The sequence below is a fragment of the Callorhinus ursinus genome, unplaced genomic scaffold (assembly GCF_003265705.2).
Source record: "Callorhinus ursinus isolate GAN/ISIS: 27379988/994484 unplaced genomic scaffold, GSC_fseal_2.0 scaffold24, whole genome shotgun sequence".
NCBI lineage: Eukaryota > Metazoa > Chordata > Mammalia > Carnivora > Otariidae > Callorhinus > Callorhinus ursinus.
The window spans coordinates 2,088,316-2,110,845 of record NW_027397086.1 but is presented as its reverse complement, the minus strand read 5'-3'; the positions used below and the strand labels follow the sequence as shown (position 1 = coordinate 2,110,845).

The following is a 22,530-nucleotide window of genomic DNA, read 5'->3' as shown; positions in this document are numbered from 1 at the left end:
CGTAATCGAGCACCCAACCTTCTTCCTCTGCTGAAAATAATTCCTGAGCACTTACTGTGTGTCCGGCACTGTCCCGGGTACCTGGCTACGGTGTGAGCAAGGCAGGCAGAGGCCCTGCCCTCACAGAGCTCCCAGCCAGGTGCCAGAGCTGGAGCTGGGCACCGGGAGAGTACCCCAGGGACTGAAGCCCGCCAGGAGACTCTGGTTGGTTGGGGATACAGACCTGGGGGCGAATATGCAAAGCCACATCTTGGAATGTCACCCTGCTTTTGTGACCCCAGGTAGGGACTGGAATAGTCACAGACGGCCAAGGATGGGAAGAGAGCAGCTCGGGGATGTGTCGGTGGACAGGCTGATCCCTGTGCATCGATGGCTGACCTCACACGTGCAACAGGTAGATGTCATGAAACAACTCCTGCCTGTGCTGGGGTCTCTCATTGTCCCCGGGGCAGTCTGGTAACACCACTGGGCTCCATGGAGATGGAAAGTTCAGGGTTCAAATCCCGACTCCAACTCTGGGCAGCCAGTTTCTGGCCGGCCCCTCCCCACGCAGCGGCCTCCATGGGCTATCCACAGTTCCCAAGCTTGTCCGTGAGCTTCTTTCATCTCTGCCTCCGGGGCCGTGCTCAGCCCACATGAGAGGCAAACCAGAAACCGATGATGGGCAGGAGGTAGGGCAAATGGCTCAGAGGACCCCCGGGAAAAAAATGAGCCCTACTTGCCCTCTCTTCCAGTTACTATTGCTGCAGAACAAACCACCCCAAAACTTAGTGGCGCGACACAACCATTCTGTTACGCTGCAAGGGCTCAGCTCAGCTGGGACAGGGGACTGAAGCACCTGCCCGTGGCCTCTCCGTGTAGCTTGGGCTTCCTCACTGCATGGTAGCCTCAGGATAGGCAAACTCCTTACACGGCTGCTCAGGGCTCCCAAAGCAAGTGTCCCAGCGGACTGGGCAGGGGGCTGCATTGCTTTTTTTAACCTCATCTTGGAAGTCACACATTGTCACTTCTGCTTTATCAATTGGCTGCAGGAATCACAAGCACACCTAGCAGATGTTCACTGAAAGATGCTTTCTATACTGTGTCCTTTCTTAGAGTTAGGTATATGGCACTTTCTTTATGCTCCCACACATACATTTGCAAACCCTTCTATCTTCATGAAGGAAGATGTTACTTGAACGATGCTTTCCTAGATTCAAGGAACAGGGGCATAGTCCTCATCTCTTCATGGAACTTTGTGGCCATTGTTAGAATCACCCAAACCAGCTGCTCAGGGATCATCTATTGGCTCTCCTCCTGCCCTGGTCTCAGTGCCCCTTCCCCCACACCACTTGCACCCAGATCCTTGTCTCAGGGTCCATTTCGGGGGGGGGAGGGAACTCAGCCACCACTCAACTGTGTAAGTTACTAGCTTCTCTAGGTCTTGTTTCCTCATCTGTAAAATGTGGACACAAACCGTCCTTCCTCCTAAAGAATGAGTGTTCTGTGAGATAGTGAGCAGAACGTGTGTGTAGCAGAGTGTCTGGTATAGAGGAAATCATCTGTAGGGGTTAGCTATTTTTATCACCTTGGCCAGAACCAGCCCTTTGAGACCCCAACCCCACTCAAAAGAAATTGATGGTGCTCCACTGGTGGTCCTACGTCCCAAATCTCTCCTGCTGGTCACTCCCTTGAGAATTATAACAGGTGGCCAAATCCAGAGGGGGTTAAGATTATGGTTTAGGAATATGGCCGGGAGTGCGCAATTGCATTTTCCAAACAGAGTCGTCACAATATTCCCCATCCCAGTGCTTATGGACAAGGTGACTTTGACACTCTACCCAGGAAGAAGTGATGTCTGTGTCTCCTCCCCTTGAATCTGAGTGGGTTTTTGTTACTGTAGCAACCAACAGAAGAAGCAGAGGTGATTTCCCAGGCAAGATCATAAAGGCAACGCAGTGTCTACGTTGCTTGCTGGAATACCTGTTCCTGAAGCCTTTAGCCACCTTGTGAGCAGGCCAACTGCCCTGAGGCCGCCATGATGTGAGGAAGCCCAATCTAGCCCATGTGAAAAGGACCTGAGACTTCATGATAAGGGAGGGGAGCTCAGTGAGCCCCCACAGTCTTCCACCCCCACCCCACTGCTCCAGCTCATCCCTCATCTTCTGACTGCAGCCCAATGCATGAGAGACCTCACAAGCCAGAAACATCCAGATGAGCCGTTCCCAAATCCCTGACCTGCAAATCAGGAGCAAAACAAAACAGTTGTTTTAAAGTGGCAACACTTGGGTCCATTTGTGATTTAGTGAAAGTAACCTGAACACAGGTTAAGGGGCCATTCTGTAGCAGGAAAACTGGTTAACAAAATCTTCTCCCCTTTAGCTTGCTGCTGTCTCTCACCGAGAGTCATTCCTGCAGGAACGGATGGGAGGTTAGCCTTCCTAAGCCATGGTTCCCCAGCCTGGCACCTCAGTGCTGTAGGGTCCCTAAAAGCATGGCTTTATGGCCTCCAAAGGGAAAGTGCGCTGGTTCATTTGATGCCCCTGCAAATGCACGGTGAGAGCCAGACACCAGGGCTTAGCAACCTGGACTGCTTTCATCCACACCTTCCAAAGGGCATCTCCCAAGCCCCCCTGGCACTTCTGTGTGGTTGATGTGGAAGGGGCTGCAGAGCTAGGTGTTGGCAGAGTCTGCTGTCTCTCTTGAAGGATGACCTCTCTGGGCCTTGGCTAGGACTGATCTGCTCTCAGGGCACCATCACCCACTCACAGAACCCTCAGGAGGCTGAGGCGGGTCTGGTTGGGCTGGGGACACCTTCCTGCTGCCTGCCTCACACACCGTCTGTACTCGGTCTCTGCCACAGAGTAAATCTGCCACAGAGTAAAAGTACTCACACTTTGGTTGCTTTGTCCTTGGGACCCAGCCCTCAGCCCCACTGGCGATGCCAATCCTGGTAACAGGCAGTTCTGAGCATCTTCTTGCCATTGGCTAGTGCTTGGACATATCCCACATGCATTCCATAGAGTAGCCCTGTGATGTACCCATTTTCCAGAGGACACTGAGCTCGGTCAGAGACTTAGGGATTTGCTCAAAGTGGCTCAATTACTAAGTCACAGAGCTGGGATTGCGGCCCCATCTGACTCTAACACCTGTGCTCCTAGCCACTGAACAACACTGCCACAGACTAGGCAGGGCATCTGGCCGAGGTTTCTTTTCTTTTCTTTTTTAAAGATTTTATTTATTTATTTGAGAGAGAGAGAATGAGAGATAGAGAGCACGAGAGGGAAGAGGGTCAGAGGGAGAAGCAGACTCCCCGCTGAGCAGGGAGCCCGAAGTGGGACTCGATCCTGGGACTCCAGGATCATGACCTGAGCCGAAGGCAGTTGCTTAACCAACTGAGCCACCCAGGCACCCGTGGCCAAGGTTTCTGACCCTGCTCAGGACCCTCAGGGTCTGGAGGCTTCACCCCACAGCAATCCCAGCACCTCTTTGCTCTTTTCTCCTCCTTCTACCTCCCTCCTCCCCTACACTCCCCACCCTCCTAATTCTTGGTGGGGAAGGGAATCTGAAAATCAGCAGGAGATGGCATAACATTGTGGTCAAAAGTTGAGGCTCTGACATCCAACAGACATGGCCTTGAAATCCAGCTTTACAACATACTAATGCTTGGGCAAATCTCATTTTCTCTCTGAGCCTCAGGTTCCTCATCTGTAAAATGGGAATAATTGATATTACCCTACAACATCATCATCACCACCACCACTACAACCACCACCACCATTATTACTTGTAATAATGCAAATAATAGGCAAATGTTAATTTCCATCATTCCTTTACCTGACATATAAAACATTTTTCACCCATTTGATATGCACTAAAGAATAAGATCTTTTGGGGCACCTGGGTGGCTCAGTCATTGGGCGTCTGCCTTCGGCTTAGGTCATGATCCCAGGGTCCTGGGATCGAACCCCACATCGGGCTCCCTGCTCGGCAGGAAGCCTGCTTCTCCCTCTCTCTCTGCCCCTGCTTGTGTTCCCTCTCTCACTGTCTCTCTCTGTCAAATAAATAAATCTTAAAAAAAAAAAAAAGAATAGATCTTTTAAAAAAATTGATTTGTAATTGCATCAGTAAATACATACGAATACATATTACTTGTTTTTAAAATACTAACATTATGGGTAAGACTTAAGTCTCTTGACTGCCTGTTCTGCAGGCCCCGCCTCTGCGCCTCTTGCCCCTCCCCCTCTGTGCCCCTTGCCCCGCCCTCCAAAGTTATTCTCAATTAGCGTTTTGCTGTATGTGTCTCAGACATTAATCCATGCATTTGCACACATACATACTTATCTTTTGAAATAAACTGAGTAGTTGGTGTGCGCAGTACATTTGGTTTGTTTTTGCATAAAGGGAGCAGACTGCTCATACCATTCATATCATTCTACCGCTTGCTTTTTTTTTTTTTTTTTTTTTAAGTAGGCTCCACACCCAGCATGGACCCAATGCGGGGCTTGAGCTCACCACCCTGAGATCGAGACCTGAGCTGAGATCAAGAGTCAGATGCTTAACCAATGGAGCCACCCAGGCATCCCTACCCCTTGCTTTTTTTTTTTTTTTAAGATTTTATTTATTTATCTGACAGAGATAGAGAGCGCAAGTAGGCAGAGTGGCAGGCAGAGGGAGAGGGAGAAGCAGGCTCCTCACTGAACAAGGAGCCCGACGTGGGACTCAATCCCAGGACCCTGGGATCATGACCTGAGCCTTAAGGCACACGCTTAACCGACTGAGCCACCCAGGTGTTCCTACCACTTGCTTTTTTTAACTCAGTAACACCTCTTTGGATTTACTACTGCCAGTGAGGAAGGAGAGGATCCCAGGTCTGGAAACTGGGGCAAATTTCATGGAAAGCCTACAACTCCCAAACTACTTGTGAGTCCACTGGGGCTCTTAACTTTAGGTGTGCTCAACTTTGCTTTTTCTGCAGCTTATCTATTTTATTTTTGCAAACAAACCAAAATCATTCTTTGACTGAATCACCCCTCAGGTTCTAAAACACGAAAGCATTTTTCTCTCCACTCAGCTGGGCTGGACTATCAACTCTGGCCAGCCGTGGGGGAGTTGGATACTCTCTGTGAGCTCTGTTTGTTTCTTCTTTATGGACTTTGAGGCCCAGGCCTGTTGTCCAAGCCTCTTTTCTGGAGCCACAAGTCTTTGGAAGGAAGCTGTGATAACCGGTAAGAAGAAATGGAAAAGCATGTGTCACCATGCTTTTGGAATACACGCCGAAGCCTTATAAAAGTAACCTGTGATTTAGCACTGGAATCAGAACTTGTCCCCGGCACTCGGGCGACAGAGGATAAGCCGCAACCTGGCGTTTCAGATTTTTTTAAAAAGATTTTATTTATTTATTTTAGAGAGAGAGTGTGCGCAAGCAGGGGGAGGGCCAGAGGGAGAGGGAGAATCTCAAGCAGACTCCATGCAGAATGTGTAGCCTGATGCAGGGATCGTGATTCTACGACCCTGAGATCATGACCTGAGCTGAAACCAAGGGTCTGACGCTTAACCGACCGAGCCACCCAGGCACCCCTGGCTTTTCAGATTTTGTGACCCTTGGGGCAAACCCAGCCCCTGACTTTCTTAGAGATGAGACACCCTTAGCAAGGAGGGGCATTCTGGTGAAAATGCAGCCAGGTTACTTCCTGCTGCCACACAGGATGGAATTTTCTTTGGAAGCTTCACATTTTTCCTGCCTCCTAGCAGCCTCGTTCTCAGTGGAGTAGTCATCGTTTCTCACCCTGGCCTCCAGGTCCAGAGCTGAGCCAAGCACAACAGCCGAGCTGCAGAGCAGAAAACTAGTGTTCCTAAAGTAAATGTGAGACAGACACATGATACCTATGTGACCAGGAGAGGGGAGCCAGCCTGCCTCTTGTCCACTCCAGATACTTCCAGCCTTAACCCAATCCACACCACACAGACCATTCTAACCATATCCCTAATTTAGGGTAGAAGAAGCCTTGAAATTTTAGAATCTCTAGAAATCTCTGTGTAACAGAGCACACGTTCTAACAGTAACTGTCCTTGACATGTCCTTTCCCTTCATCACTAATAGAGGCCTCCGCACCCAGTTGATTCAGTGCAATATTCATCACTGCTCCCCCCCCACACACACACACACATCAATTTCTACTTGCTGACTTATGCCTCTTTCCAGTCACAGACATCAATTAATTGTAGGCTTTCTTGATGGTTTGGTTATTATCTTGTGTCTTTTGCAACTCTTCCCTAGATTTCATTTCCAGCCCCGGGCTAGCTGCCTTTTTCCTGATATCATGCCCTGCTCTTGAGAATGGATTATTGAAGGCAATGGTCTTTCAGAGACCCTGGTGTCAATAATCCACCCACAGGAAGAACTTCTGTTAGATGGATGGATGGATGGATGGATGGATGGATGGATGGATGGATGGATGGATGGACAAACAGATGGATGATTGGGTGAATGGGTGGACAAATGGACAGGTGGATGGATGGATGGATGGATGGATAGGTGGATCAATGGATGGATAGGTGGATGGGTGGATGGATGGGTGGATGGGTGGAATTAAGAAAGATTAATGCAACAGTCCCTACCAGCATTTTTTACTCTCTGTGCAGAAGGAAAGGACACAGTCGCATACGCAACCAAATGTTTCTGTATTGGTCTAGCCAGGGAAGAAGATATGTCTGTCCAACGCTTGGGTAAGGATGAGGGAGGCTGATTGTGTCCAACAGGAGCACACATATTCTTTTTTTTTTTTTAAGATTTTATTTATTTATTTGACAGAGAGAGAGACAGTGAGAGGGGGAACACAAGCAGGGGGAGTGGGAGAGGGAAAAGCAGACTTCCCACCAAGCAGGGAGCCCAATGTGGGGCTTGATCCCTGGACCCTGGGATCACGACCTGAGCCCAAGGCAGATGCTTAACGACTGAGCTACCCAGGCGCCCCAGGAGCACACATATTCTTGAATGCTGTATGAACATGATTCTTTTGAATTCATCCTCTTCCATCAAATCTGTTTCTTTTTTACATCCTTGAACATTTGTGTCGCCATTTGTAATGGACAAGAGTTGGTGATTTGCACTGCAACCATTTGTCTTCTGTTAAAAGCTATCTTTCCCTTGGTGAATTGATCCCTTCACTCACACTCAAGATCTATGGCTCTGAGATCTCTGAGATCTCCAAACTCTATGGCTGAGATCTATGGCTCAAATCCCTTCCCCCAAAGATGACTCATGTAATCTCCTTTTCCAACATATTATTATTATTATTATGACATTTTCAAACATAGGGGAAAATTGAAAGAATTCAATGGCAAACCCCCATTAACCCACCACCAAATTCTACCATTAACATTTTACTACACTTGCTTTATCTCATTCCTATCCTGCTTCTAACTTGCAATTAATCCATTTCATTTTTGGTGTATTTAAGAGTAAACTGCAGACATCAGTACATTTCCTCCTTCATATGTATCATTGACTGGAGTCCAATATTTGTTTACATGTTTTTTCTTTGTAAAACTTATATATATTAACCTTAAAAATAAAACAGCCCATTGTTTTACCAGCAAAATGGGTTTACTCAGGAACAGCAGACAATTACGATTTGGGACATGCAAGCTACAGCAAAACCATAGTCAAATCCAGAGAACAAAGGAGAGGAACTTCTCTTTTATGAAGAAAAGGGGTAATTGAGAGGGACTAGTATAGACAAAAAGTCCATTGGAGTAAACTGGGAATTTGAAGTATAGTAGCTTTGCACTGGCTGAGTTGTGACAGTCTCTCATTGGATGGGCTGCTGCCGGGCAAGGAGAAAAATCTTCCTTCATCCTGTTGGGGTAGTAAAATATGGGCATCTTCCTGTTGTTGTTGTTGTTGTTGTTGTTGTTTTAATAGAGAATTTTTTAAGGCTTATTTATTTATTTTAGAGAGAGAGAGAGAGCATAAGCAGGAGGGGCAGAGGGAGAGGGAGAAAGAATCCCAAGCAAACTCCACGCCACACGCGGCGCTCAACACAGGGCTCAATCCCACAACCCTGAGATCAGGACCTGAGCTGGAACCAAGAGTCAGATGCTTAACCGATCGTGCCAGCCAGGCACCCCTAGGCTTCTTCCTGTTAAGAATGCAAAGTATGTCTCTTGCTATTGGGGTCTACAATTGACGATGAGTGGTAGGACATGACAGCTTCCTTTTCTAGCCTCATGACTTCCTTTTAAATGAGGCTTCCTTTATTCCAAATCATACATGCACTAAAATACACAAACCTTAACATTTGCTGAGTTTTACATACACGATGTAGCCAAAATCTCTATTAATATGTAGAACTGGGATGCCTGGGTGGCTCAGTTGGTTGAGCGTCTGCCTTCGGCTCAGGTCATGATTCCAGGGTCCTGGGATCAAGTCCTGCACTGGGCTCCTTGCTCAGCGGGGAGCCTGCTTCTCCCTCTGCCTGCCGCTTCCCCTGCTTATGCTCTCTCTCTGATAAATAAATAACATCTAAAAAAAAATATGTAGAACATTACCATCACCCCAGAAAGTTCCTTCATGCCCCTTTCCAGTCCGTCTCCACCCTCAACTTTCAGAGGCAACCACTTGGGCTGTTTCCAGTTTTAAGCTGTTATAATGCCACTATGAAAATTACCACACAACTTCTTTCTTGGACACAAATTTTCATTTATCTTGGGTAAATATGTAGGAGTAGAATTGCTGGGCGATTCATCTTCCTTTGTGACATGTCCAAAAAAAAAATTTTTTTTTTTTGCCTATTTCATTGGGGTTTTGTTGTTGTTGTTGTTGTGGGAGGGTTTTTTTTTAATATATATCATAAATACTAGTCCTTTGTCAGATGTATGTTTTGTAAATATTTTCCCCCAGTCTGTGGCTTGCTTTTATATATTTTTTTGAGAGTTTATTTGAGCAAACATTGATTCCAGTCAGGCAATGCCAAATTGGAAGTGGTTAGGAGTGCTCCCACCTTTCTACTTTCTCAATGGCGTGTTTTATGAGCATGTAATCAGGGTCTACACCAATTAGTAAATCTCATTGTCTTGGTCACAAGATTATTTCAGGCATGAGTAAACAACCCAGTCAAACCAATGACTCATGTTCTAGGAATGTTGAGACAAAAACAGACACTCCTTTTGGCTGGACATGAGCCTAAGGGGATGCCATATCTATACCTAATCTGAGAATGGATTCAATGGAAGCAGAGCCCAAAGACAGAGAAACCAGGTCCCAGGGACACTGTCCAAGTCCCTGCATCAAGCTCCAGGTCAAACTGTTGTCCACCTAGATCCCACATTTTATTGCCTTTACACCTTTGTTCATGCTGTTGCTTTCATTGGGAATGCCCTTCTGCCACACCTCCAAATGTCCTCGTGGCCCTTCTGAAATGCCACCTTCTCCATTAAATTTTTTCTTGATCTCTCTTGTTTTTTCGTGCCCATCATGAAGTGACTTCCTCCTCTTCTGGGTACTGAATATTGTTGTTATCTCTAGCATACATATTTATAATGACATCATCATCATATTATTTTACAAAACTGTATTGGTAGAGACTTCTAGAAGTGGGAGCACAGGGAACTTAATTTTCTACCTGAGGTATTCTTGAGACAACTGTATTGATAAAGGCAGGTTTTGCTTTTTTATTTAGGAAAAAAAAGATTTTGAAGCTCATTGGATGAATGAATGAACAAGTGAGTGTATTTATTAGATTTAATTCCACTCCAAGAGTTGTACAGAGATGCAATCAAGGCTCTATTCCCCTTTAGATTCTCTTGCCACTGACTCCCCTCCTTTTTACTTTGCTTTATTCCCCCTTCAATTCTCCTTCCCTCCTGAAAGCCCAAAGCAACAATCAAGGATGGTTAAGGTAGCAAGCCTTATGGGTCTGTTCTTTCTATATCTTCAGTGACCAACTCATCTCAATTTTCCCACCACCATCCTGGTTTTAGCACCAAAAGTCCCACATCCTGGAAACCCTTTCATTCCCAGGCAAACCTGAATGGTTGATCACCCTCCTTACTCCCCTACACCTCACCAATCTTATTTTGTTACATGCAAGAGAATTCTTCATTGATTTCTGTGGTAGGCAGAATTCTAAGATGGCATGTAAAGCTCCTGTCCCCTGGTGTAGACATCCTGTATAGTCCCCTTGCCTTGAGAGTAGATGAGATCTAGGCATATGATGGGATATCATCCCTTGTGAATAGGTTATACTGTTTAGTTAACTTTATAGTAATCAAAAGGGAGATCATCCTGAGTGGGCCCGACCTAATCAATTGAGATTTCAGAAGAAGTTGAAGTGTCAGAGAGATGTATTCTTACTAGGCATGAAAATCCAGACTCCATGAGTTCTACAAATGTGAAGAAATTAATTCAAAAACCACATGAGATTGGACTCCAAGCCTCTGATAAGACCTCAGCCACGGGAATACCTTGATTTCTCCCTCATGAGACCCCAGGAAAAAAGCCCAGCTATACTGTGACACAATTTCTGACCCACAGAACTGTGAGCTAATAAGTTAAGTTGCTAAATTTGTAATTATTTGTTACACAACAATAGAAAACTAATATAATCCTTTAGGTGCACTCTCCCATATGAGAGAAAGCTAAGTAGCTGTGGCTAGTGCCTCAACTCATCTGAGCCTTGGTGTCCTTATCTATGGAACAGAGATACCAGTGCCCACCTCCCAGGAGTGTTACAAGCATTAAATGAGGCGATGTATATCAGGTGTTCAGATGTATATCAGGTGTTCAGAATGGTAAAACATTCAGTAAACAGGAGTGGAGGGAGGCACGAGAGGGCTTCTGCACGTATTCCTTGGAAATCCAAGCCCCTCCACCATCAAGCAGATCAGATCCTGTCTCCCGTGGTTGTCAGTTGAGTGCTTGTAAAACGTGAACGGCAAAGGTCAAGGTATTTGGTTGTGCTATGCCTGGACTCCCTTCCCTTGATGAATAAAGCTCTTCTTATCTCAAGTGGCAACTATTTTGCTAGAATAACAACCAAGCCCCGAATAGTTAGTCCTGGCTTGGGGAGTGTGGCCTATAGGGTAATTCCTGTCGCTAGACAGAGACATGACATTTGGTGAGACTCTGTCTCAGGACCTCCCCATGAATAACTAGGGAGTGACCTGGTAGGTACATCAGATATCATAACCATGACTGACTAAGGGTGAATACAGCCTTCTCTTTCTACCAATGAGCCAACCATTATTTTCTAAGTACTCACTATATACTAAGTGCTGAGAGGAATAGAGGTAAGCCCTGAAGGGACTTATCTTCCTAGAAAGCTGGTATGGGCTCATCCCAAGAAAAGAACATAAATTAAAATTCAATTTTATTGAGGGGCACCTGGGTGGCACAGTCAGTTGAGTGACCAGCTCTTGATTTCAGCTCAGGTCATGATCTCAGGTTCAGATCGAGCCCCACGTTGGGCTCCATGTTCAGCATGGAGTCTGCTTGTGTTTCTCTCCCTCTGTCCTCCCTGTCTCCCCCCCCCCACTTGCTCTCTCTCTCTCTCTCTCTCTCAGATAAATGAAAATAAATAAAAAATTCAATTTTATTGAAGCAGGGACTCAGACAGATATTGGTACGCTCATGTTCACAGGAGCCTTATTCACAATAGCCAAAATGCTAAACCACCCAAATGTCTTTTGACAGATAATAACAAACAAAATGTGGTATATGCATGCAATGGAATGTCATTCAGCCTTAAAAAGGAAGGAAATTCTGACCCCTGCTACAACATGGATGAACCTTGAAGACATTATGGTCAGTGAAATAAGCCAGACACAAGAGGACAAATATTATACAATCCTACTTCCATGAGGTACCTAGAGTAGTCAAGTTCATGGAGACAGACAGTAAAGTGGTGGGTGCCAGGCCCTGAGAGATGGGAAGATGAGGAGTTAGTGTTTAAAGGGCACAGAGTTTCAGTTTGGAAAGAGGAAAAAGTTCTGGAGGTGGATGGTGGTGGTGGTCACACAGCATTGTGAGTGTACTTAATGTCACTGAATTGTAAACTTAAAAGTGGTTGAAATTAAGGTAACTCCTATGTTATGTATCTTTTACCATGATATAAAAATTAAATTTTAAATATTTATTTTAAAATTTTTAACTCATTGGAGTTCAAAAAAATAGTAATTGTGGTAATACCAAATGTCAGCAAGGATGCGGAGTAGCAAGAGGTCATTTTTAACTGATGGAATGTGTGTCCCACTTTGGAGAAATAGTTTCCACGTTGGAGAGCAATTTGGCTTTATCGAGCAAAGCTAAGGGGCATGTCCTCTACTCACCCTGGCCCCTCAGCAACTTCACCTTTGGGCACATATTCTAGAGAATCTCTCAAATACATATGCAAAGAGACAAGTTGGAGAAGACTTGTTACAACATTGTAACAGAGAAAAGGAAACTATATGGTTACGCACAGGGGAAAGAATACATAGTTTCTGGTTTATTCATATAGTGGAATGGAGTATAAGTAATTGAGATATGGCTACATATGTGAACTTGGATAGACCTCAAAAATACATGTGGGGCCAAAAAAAAAAAAAGACTCAAATTGTGTAGTGTTTGATACCATTTATATGATATTTAAAAGCATTCACTATATATACATACAAGAATACAACATCCACTAGCATGCAGATCACCAAATTCAGGAAGACAGTTACCGCTGGAGAGGGAAGGAATAGAAAAGGATGGTGGAGGGTTACAGAGGGTTCTTCACTAGTAACTGTAGTGCTGATTTCTTATGTTGTTATTGGGTAAATGGCCGTTCATTGCATTAGTCTATCTACTTTTTTGTATGTCTGAAATATTTCATAATACAAAATAATAAAGCAGGGATTAAAAGACCTTGCCAAAAGAGTCCATTCATTAATTTATAGAAATAATTGTTCATTGAACATACCCTATGTGCTCAATGCTGGAGATACAATAGCAAACAATATGGACACAGGGCCACCATCTCCAAAGCTCATGGTCATGTGAGGGACACAGGTATCAGTAAAATAATCAGAGGAATGAAAATATAACTTAAACTAAAATAGGTGCTCTGGTCTCCAGGAAGGAGACTGGGATAGCTTTCTATAGGTAATCTAACATGCCCAAGAGGAACAGCCTAAAGATGCTGACATTGGGAGTTGCCCAACAAACACCCCAGCTGGACCATTCTACAGTAAAGCTCAGAGTCACAATTCTCACCTACCCAGAGGCATGAGCAGACCACCATGGATTCTGAAACATCTGAGCAAAGTCTGTAACATGAAAGATAGAGACCATAATGCCCACTTACATGCATGCATGCATACATACATAAAATAACTGGGAACAGTGACCTACAAGCAACATACACTATGCGCAGTGAATAAACTTCCAAAAAAGTACTATAATCCTCAAAAAATACTCTAATCCTCAGAGAGATAAGAAAACGTATTCCATCCACAATACAAGAAACAAATGTTATTTTTTAAAGAAAGGATTGTTTGGAGAGCAAAGAAGAGCTCTTGTGATTTAAAAACATGACAGCATAAAAAAAATGCCACAGAAAGATTGGAAGATCAAATTGAGGGAATAAGCCAGAAAGAAGAGGAAAGAGAAAGAGAAAGTAAAAAATATAGGAAAATTAGAAGACCAGTCCAGAAGGTCCCATATCCAAATAATAATAGAAGCTCTAAAACAATGAATAGAGAAAGTGCTGGGGGGAAATCCTCAATTAAATCATTCAAGACAATTTCTCAGAACTGAAGGACATAAATTTCCACAGTGAAAGGGCCAGAATAAAGGATGGAAAAAGACCCACTCTCCAAGACACACCACTGTGGAATTTTAGAACATTGAGGGGAAAAAAAGAAGATTCTATAGATTTCCAGAGAAAGGGAGGAAAAAAGTCAAAAAGGATTGTACATTAGAATACCATCAGGCTTCCCAACAGCAACAATGCTTGCTAGAAGATAATGAAGGAGTGCCTTGTAAATTATTATTTTTTTTAAGATTTTATTTATTTGACAGAGAGAAAGACAGCCAGAGAGGGAACACAAGCAGGGGGAGTGGGAGAGGGAGAAGCAGGCTTCCCGCCGAGCAGGGAGCCCGATGCGGGGCTCGATCCCAGGACTCCGGGATCACGACCTGAGCCGAAGGCAGACGCTTAATGACTGAGCCACCCAGGCGCCCCTGCCTTGTAAATTATTATCCCAATCTAAGATTCTATACCCAGCCAATGTATCCATCAAGGGTGAGAGCTGAATAATGAGCTAGAGAAATTGTCCTATTGTCGGCAAGGAGTGGAACAGCTCTGGCTGAAACCAATGATACAACTTCAATTCTAACAGAGCATTGGGAGGAAACTCTACCCAAGTGATAACACTCAAAGATTTGATAAATTGGGATTCATCCACCCACTATACTTCAATGTCACTTATGGACCAGATACATGGTGCTGGGAACACAAACAGTAATTTCTCTTGGGAATCTAGATGTCATTTGACTTCCCTGTGCCTTACTTTCTCCACTTATAAAATGGATCTGATGCTCATCTATGTTGAGTCACAAAGATTATGGAAAGGACGAGAGGATAAGAGATGAGTAATTTCAGCTCCTCAACAAGAATATGATGAACAAATATGAATCCAATTCGTTCTTTGTGCAACTCTACGACAGGCACTGACTTTTGCCTGCCCAGCAAATATTCTATTCCATTCCACCTCCCATTCCAACTTCAAGGTTTGGGGGTTTCTTTTTAAGTTATTTATCTGAGAGAGAAAGAAAGAGAGTGAGAGAGCCGATAAATAAATTGTGGTATATCCATTCAGTGAAATACTATTAGACAATGAAAAGGAATGAATTGTTGAAACACAGCACAACATGGATAAACTTCAAAATAATTACGCTGTGTGAAACAACTCAGAAGAGAACATACTATGTACTTTCACTTATATAAAATTCTAGAAAATTACAACTAATCTAGAGTGACAGAAAACAGATTGGTGGTTGTTTGTGGTTGGGGAGGCTAGTGGAGTGGAGGCTGGAGAATTGTGGAAGGGTAAGATGGAGGAGTCAGAAGAGCACATGAGGAAATGTTTGGTGGTGGTGTATACATTCATGACCTTGATAGTAATGATAGCTTCACAGGTGTATAAATATGTGAAACAAAATCAAAGTATATACCTTAAATATGTGCAGTTTATTTTATATCAAATTTTCATCAATAAAGCTGTTTTAATAAATACGAGATGCTAGAGACAGTGAGTGGTGCCTTCAATATTTTAAAGAAGAATTATTTACAATCCAGAGTTCTGTAACTAGCTAAACTATTAATTTTATTCTAGTGGAAGAAACAAATAATAAATAATTGCACAGTGATTTAAAATCAATTGTGATAGGGGCACCTAGGTGGCTCAGTTGTTAAGCGGCTGCCTTTGGCTCAGGTCATGATCCCAGGGTCCTGGGATCGAGCCCAGCATCGGGCTCCCTGCTCAGCAGGAAGCCTGCTTCTCCCTCTCCTACTCCCCCTGCTTGTGTTCCTGCTCTCACTGTCTCTCTCTCTCTGTCAAATAAACAAATACAATCCTAAAATCAATTGTGATAAATGTTAAGATGATGAAGTCCGGTTCGTTAGTAGAACACATAACAGTGGACTTGACCAGGTGTGGGTCACCTTCCTCTTCTGTGCCCTTAGAAATGAGTGAGTTACCCAGTTATTCAACCAGTAAGAGGGGGAGAATCAGAACCTTGTCTTCCTACTTACGCAGTCTGTGGTCTTTGGAATATGCCTTTAAGTTTGGGCCAATAACCTTGTTTTCACTATTCATACTCATAGGGAGAGCCAGCTAGAATTTGGATTAATTAACATACCTCTGATTTTAAAAAATATTCATAACACAAATGTCATGATATTAGGTCAGTAGAATCATCCCCATTCCTGAAGGTTGATGCCATACCCTTGAGTTTTACAAACATAGCAAAATTAAAACAGAACACACCCATGATGGACCACAAATAGGTGTGTTGACATGTGTTGGTCCTGCCTCATGACAGCCCTTCACCAGAAACTGGAACACAGCCAACTATGTGCTTTCCTACATGGGTTGAAACATTTTGTCTGAAAGTGATAATCTTCAATGTTACAGTTTTGCCAAATTCTTTTATTTTACCATACCCTAAGAATTATTCCAATTTGGCATTATTCAATTCAAAATAAGTTTTCTTTGCAGCTATGTGCCAAATTTTAGGGAACAGAGAAAAATAAGACCCAGTCTCTGTCCTAGAGGAACTCACAGTCTGGTAGTGAAGTCATTAACAAATGAAGAACTACTCTTTGATTATTGGCCAGTTATTCTCCACACTTCTTTCCAAAACCCAAAGCTCTCCTAGCATGCTGACACAGAGGATCATCAAAGAAAATCATAGTATATTTTACTTCTTAATTTCCTTTTTATTTATTTTTAAAGATTTTATTATAAAGGGGCAGGGGCAGAGGGATTGGGAGAGAAAATCTAAGCGGACTCCATGCTGAGCGCAGCGCCCAAGACTGAGCTCAGTCTCACGACCCTGAGACCAGACCTGAGCCAAAAACAGAGTCTGATGCTCAACCCACCACGCCACCCAGGCACTCCTTAATTTCCTTTCTAGTGCTTATCTTCCTTCCTAACTTCAAGAGGGGCATAAAATGCTTGACACGATTCTCCATTAAAATCCAGCTCCTTGGCACAACAGGACTTGGGAAATATTAATCGTGAGGGCAATCTTGTTAATCAAAAGATGGGAGCCCCAACTTGGACCTGCCACTAACAATATGTGTGTCAAAGTCCCAAAGCCTTGGTTTCTTTTCTGGGGGTTTTGTTTGCTCATTTGTAAGATTCACCTCAAAAACTCAAGTGTGTTCCAGCGCTAAGATTCCTTCCCTTGCTTTGCAGTATCTATACCTAGCTAGTACCATTAAGAAAAATTTACTTAAGCATTCCAAGAAGGCACCTTGCAGTAGGGTTTTGACTCAGCAGCATGGAAGCAACGATGGTCCTGTTCTATTTTCTGTTTCCCCAGAGTCCCAAGGTTTGAGAAAGCGTGTGTAAGAGGACTTTCCATTGGGAGCGTCCTTCCAGAGCTGTGTCGCCAGGCAACCCCAGGTGTGGCTTAACCCATCCTCCGTGCAATCTAAAGAACTCCGGCCCGGTTCTCTCTGCAAACGTTGGGGAAACTGACATTTTGTGGTGCTGCCCCTTGCCCTCTAGCCTCCCTCGGTCCTCACGGTGCCATTTCAAAGAGCTCAATCCCAGTAGTCTAAATCAACGGCCATTCCTGGGAGGGGCTGCCAGGGTCAGGTTTTTGGTGAACCAAGACTGCTTGGTGCTGTCTTGGGAAAGCTACACCACTCCTCCCTGGGTTTCAAACAGCCGACAGCCGGACACCTCGGGCCACATCCGAGCCTTAGGGCCTTTTGCGACATCATCCACGGGCCCGGCCCAGATCTGGTCTGGGAACAGATACCTGTTCTCGGAGGCCGGACAGCTACCTCCCACCCTGGACACGCCCACGCGCCCGCGGCCCCGCCCCCACTTCCGGCCGGACCGTGATCACGTGCCCTGACCCCGCCCCCACAGGCTCGGCTCCTCTGGCGTCTAGCGTCCCGGCTTCCCTTCCGCCGGAAGTGGGGCGACTTTCCCTTTCCGGCTACGGGTCCCCAAGCGGAGCTGGAGGCCGGACTGGGGAGCCGAGCGGCGGCGGCGGCGGCGGCGGCGGCGGCGGCGGCGGGGGCGGTAATGGCGGAGCTGGTGCAGGGGCAGAGCGCTCCGGTGGGGATGAAAGCCGAGGGCTTCGTGGACGCCCTGCACCGGGTCCGGCAGGTACGGGCGCGGCCGGCTGGCGGGAGCACGGGAGCCCGAGGCGGGGCCGGGCCCGATGGGGAGGAGGGGGTCGGGCCTGGGGACGGGAGGCAGCCTGGGCTGACGCCTCAGCCGGGCTCGGCCTTTTCTTGGGGCTTCTGTAGCCGGAGGAGCCGAGGGATGAGGCGCCACCGCGAGGCCCAGGCCCAGCCTGTCGGGCGGCTCTCCTAGGCGCAGCCGCTGGGAGAAGGTTTGCCTGGGTCGGTTGGCCCCACCGCGCCCCCACGCCCGGGCTGGACCTGCAGGGCATCCAGCGTGGGCTTCTGAGGTTCGCGGGGCGGGGGGGGGGGGGCTGGGGAGCTCACGGTGAGGACCCGGGTGTAGACAGAAAGCGGCCGTCTCAGGCCCTTTAGCTTCTTAAAACTTGGAAAACATCGTCTTCGGACTTCCTGTATTCGGAGGGTGGAGTGGCAGGAATTCGAGGGTATTTTACTTTTGAAGTTACTCTTGGAGAGAGGAGAGAGGAAGATGTTAAATAGGTGTGGGTGGACCACAAGACGTAGAAATCCCTGAGGGACGATAGTTCCTCTCTTGGGGAGAATGTGATAGGGACTCATCCCAGCAGTGACACCTTACCATCTGACAGTGTCGTGCATTTTGCCAGAGTTAAATAAGTTGGGTTTTAAGAGGTTGCAGGCTTCCCTGGAGAATGAATGTGGGACCTGCCAGAAATACTCTGGCTTCTGGCATGGTGCTTAGAGCAGAACATGTCCTTGTATCGTGTGTAAAACTTACAAGTTAGCTCTGACACTTAAACCTTTGCTGCTGAGTGTCTTATACTCATCGTCTCTTCCTATTTAATTGTAGGCGTACTAACTGACACCTTAAAAGTTGGGCTATAACTAATTACTGCTTGATTCCTAACAGAAAGCCACAGGACTCATTGTATTAGAAGAAGGTCTCCACTTGGTCGCTTGAAGATATGGTCTTTACATCTCTTTCCAGTATTCCAGGGGAGGGAACCCTACCTGTTTCCCAGATACTGACTTTTCATTTTAATACTGATGCTCCTGTAGACATTATATTGGATCCCAGAACTTTCCAAACCTGTGGTTCCACCTAAAATTTTATCCAATGACTTGTTGCTTACTGCCTAGGCATCAACCGGTACAATAGTGAGTATCCATCTTACTTAGACTTCAGAGCCAACCAGTGGCTGTAATGGATGAACATGCCATCCAGCTCCCCTTGCACCACCCTGCTTGCCGGCGTGTTTCACTGCTCTCCTCTACAGTCCAGGGTCCTGAACCTTGTTTCTCACTGGCTACTAATATGTAATGGCTTTCGCTTTGTGCTGATTTGTGACAATCACCTGTTGGCCTTCTCTATCCAGGAAGAATTATAGTCACTGCCCTAAAGAGCTCAGATCCTCAGTTTGCAGAAGGCCTGTAGTTGAACATAAAATGAATTTTGAACCATTGAGAAGACTTTCTGCTTCTCTTGAGCCAGTGGTTGAACTCATATTCTTGGACAACCTGCTCAAGAGGGAGGGAGACCCTCTGTTAAATGCTGACCTAATGTGGATTGTTGAAGCAGTGGTGTTTACTACTAGCAAAGAAAACTTCATTGGAAATGTTCCCAGCTCTGAAATGCACCATTGACTGGAGCAGTAATAAGCCCAATGGAGACAGTGCTGTAAGTGTATTACTTCTGAATATTAACAGCTGGAGGTCGATACTATCTCCAAGGATTTGATGGCCTTTAAAAACTAAAGAAAAAAAAAACAGGTTTGTGAGTAATTTTAGGTTTATTTATAGATTTGCATTGGGCAAGAATGGAATATTAGAAATTGAAACTGTTGTATGCTTTATAGTAAAGCTCACCTCAATGGGTCTCATATTGGGGCATTCAGATGATGATGGTTCTACTTCATTGTATACATGGCATGTTGCAGAAATGTGCTTTTTTTCTCTCTAGTAACTGGAAATAAAAGATAAGGTATTTCTGTATTTCAATGATTGCGAAGCTACCCCCCCTCCCCCACAACATGTCCTCATAAACACCAGCAATTGCCTAGAAAGCCCTCATGGGTTTTTTAGGGAGCAATAAGCTGTCTTGTGCTCAGTTTATCTAGAAGATCGTAACAGAGTCTGAATCGAACCTGCTGGGATTTGAACCTGCAGTTTCTAATAAGTCTGGTATGTGGAGCCCAGTACCTAATCCACTAAGCTTCCTGCCTGGCATCTTGAAGACTCCTGCATATCCTTTGGACTCTTTCCAACATAGGGAACCAGTTGTTACTCTTCGTTTCCTCTGAGCATGGTATTCCTAGATCAAAAGGGAGTCTATGGAGATGTCATGTAAAATGTAAAATTTTCCGCAGCAGTGTGAAGTTCAGTGAGTTAATAGTGCTTGGCACAAACGAATAATACAGCCATTCCATAGGGAAGCATACAAGTGTAGAAGTGTGGTCTGATTCAGTCCCACTGATGAAGATTTAAGACTGCTGGGTATTAAAAAAACACGTTCAGTCCTCCAAGTCATTGGCAGGTCAGCAAAAACAAGTTTTTTAAACTCATCGTTTAGAGAGAGCCGGATCCTGTGAAGGGTGGGATGTGGATTCAAAGCCAGACAGGCTAGGCCATCCTGTTCTGCGGCCACAGTGCACTTCTACCCTGACTGTCTAGGTTATCAGAGGACCTCATAGAGATGATGGATAAGTAGGTACAACTCTGTTCTGTTTGGTTTGTTTTTTCTAAAAACAAAAATGTTCCCAGAAAGCCCGTTGCTGGTGGTTCAGCAGCCCCTGTCATGTAGTGCACACATTTGTGTGCTAACAGGACAGTGTAACACCACGGTGTCTTACAGATTCCCAGCAGCCTTCCCCAGGTTGGACCAGCTGTCTGCCAGTCATCACCTAAGTAGAAGGAAGTTCTCTTGCCTAACTGCTAATGCTTTCAGGACTTTAAGCCCCTATTTTGTTCTAGACCCTGTCAGTGCCTCTGTGTTGCACAACTCCGGGGTATTCTTCACATAAATACAGTGTAATGGGTGCCAGTTGGAGTTGGGCATCATGGTGGTTCAGCACCCAAATGATTGTGACCAAGCCCCTTGTGGAATCAATAGGAAGTAACTTTTTGACAGTTCCGTAGGCCTAGAACCTATCCTTCACCAGCACTTTATTTTGGGAAGTGTTCATTGGCATGGGGTCTCAGAATGTCCTTGGTTCTCCATGAATGCCTGCTAGTGCTGCTGTCTCGAGCTTTGAGTCTAAGCAGTAGATGATTTGGCATGTGTGCTGTGTACAACGCACAAAATTGCCTTTACGAGAATGTGCATCCACCATTAAAAGAAAAAGCCTTTGTTCATTGGCTCTTGGTCACTCCCTGAGAGAGACTGCCTTTGCTTCCTTAATACATGATGCTTCTGACTCATGGCAAATGTGCTGAGCACCCCATTGATTTCAGCTCTATGCCACTGAGATTATCTCCTACACACCCAGCTCAAGTAGCTCAGGTCATTGATTCATGAGGGACTAACTCCATTCATTTTTGCTTTCTCAGACATTTGAAGAAAACCAATATTTGCAGGAAATCTAGGAGCTGCTCCTGTATCTTTGCTTTGATAGGACCCAGTAGAGTGCTCTGTAAAGAGCAAGTCCTTGTTAAAGGGTTTTGCTGATGTGACTGAGCCCATTTGGGTCACTGCTTTCATGGAAGTATTGAACTTCCTATTCGGTATTGAAAAGTAGATAGTAAATGCACAGTATGTTCCACTGTGTGTTTCTAAGGTTTTTTTCATTTTCATCGGAGACTTCTTTAGCTTTCTTTTAAAATCTGATAGCGCATATGTAGCGTCAGACTTTGGTTTCTCCCGAAGTCCCATTTATTCTGCAGATACAAATTTACCTGGACCAGAGTTCTCAAACCGGTGGCCCATGGGCTGGAGAGGGCTTACAGCAGGCCTGCAGGCGTCCTTTGTTTAACCCACACAATGCCAGTTAGAAACTAGAATGATTTCACATAGAAATTGAGATCTCTAGCTTCTCAAGAAAAGGTCTGGCCACACTGCTCCCACATTTTGGAACAGCAATACTCAGCAGGAGCTGATTAGCAGCTGCCCCTTTACACGGGGCATTGGCTTCTGGGTTGCCATTGGGATGCCTAATCAACAGCTTTTTCCCCTTGTCCTTTTCCAAATTGTGAGTCCCTCATCTCTGGTTTTTATTTGAAAGTTCTAATGGAAAGAACGGTGTAGGGAGATTGAGGAGACCTGAGTCTCCTCCTGCAAGTAGCTGTCTGACCTTGGGCTGGGTCGGCCATTCCCACCTCTTGATCTACAGGCTATTCATGGATCTTCCATGGAAAAGGATTCATGGACTGATACGTTTGGGGAATTCAGGGTCAGGTAAAGGTGAATTAGCTTCTTTAATGCAGGACTTCTCAGAACCTTTAATATGCTTGTGTGTATTAAGTCCTATAGGAGTTTGGGATGTGTGTTGTAAATCTGAAGTTATATAATTTCATACTGTCTTTTCATAAAACCAAGTCACATTCTACAGATCAAATTTCAGGAAATGTTGAGCTAGATAATCTCAATAGTTCCTTCAAGCCCTTGAACATTCCGAGCTGTCATCTAGCTGGATCTAGGGAAAAAAAATTGGCCATATCATTTTGGTTCTTTTGCTTTCTATTA

General features: G+C 45.1%; 1 protein-coding gene across 4 annotated transcripts in view; it reads left to right on the top strand.

The window, feature by feature from the left end:
• Positions 1-22,530, top strand: part of FUBP3 (far upstream element binding protein 3) — a 75,634-nt gene that overhangs the window by 7,139 nt on the left and 45,965 nt on the right. For 3 of the 4 annotated variants that reach the window (XM_025888164.2, XM_073905608.1, XM_073905607.1), the window contains exon 2: positions 17,738-17,856. In XM_025888164.2, coding sequence (XP_025743949.1) covers positions 17,773-17,856 — 84 coding nt within the window. In that variant the 5' untranslated portion in view covers positions 17,738-17,772. Of the gene's footprint in view, positions 1-17,672; positions 17,857-22,530 lie in introns of those variants that run through there. The other variant, XM_025888163.2, reaches the window with a different exon arrangement.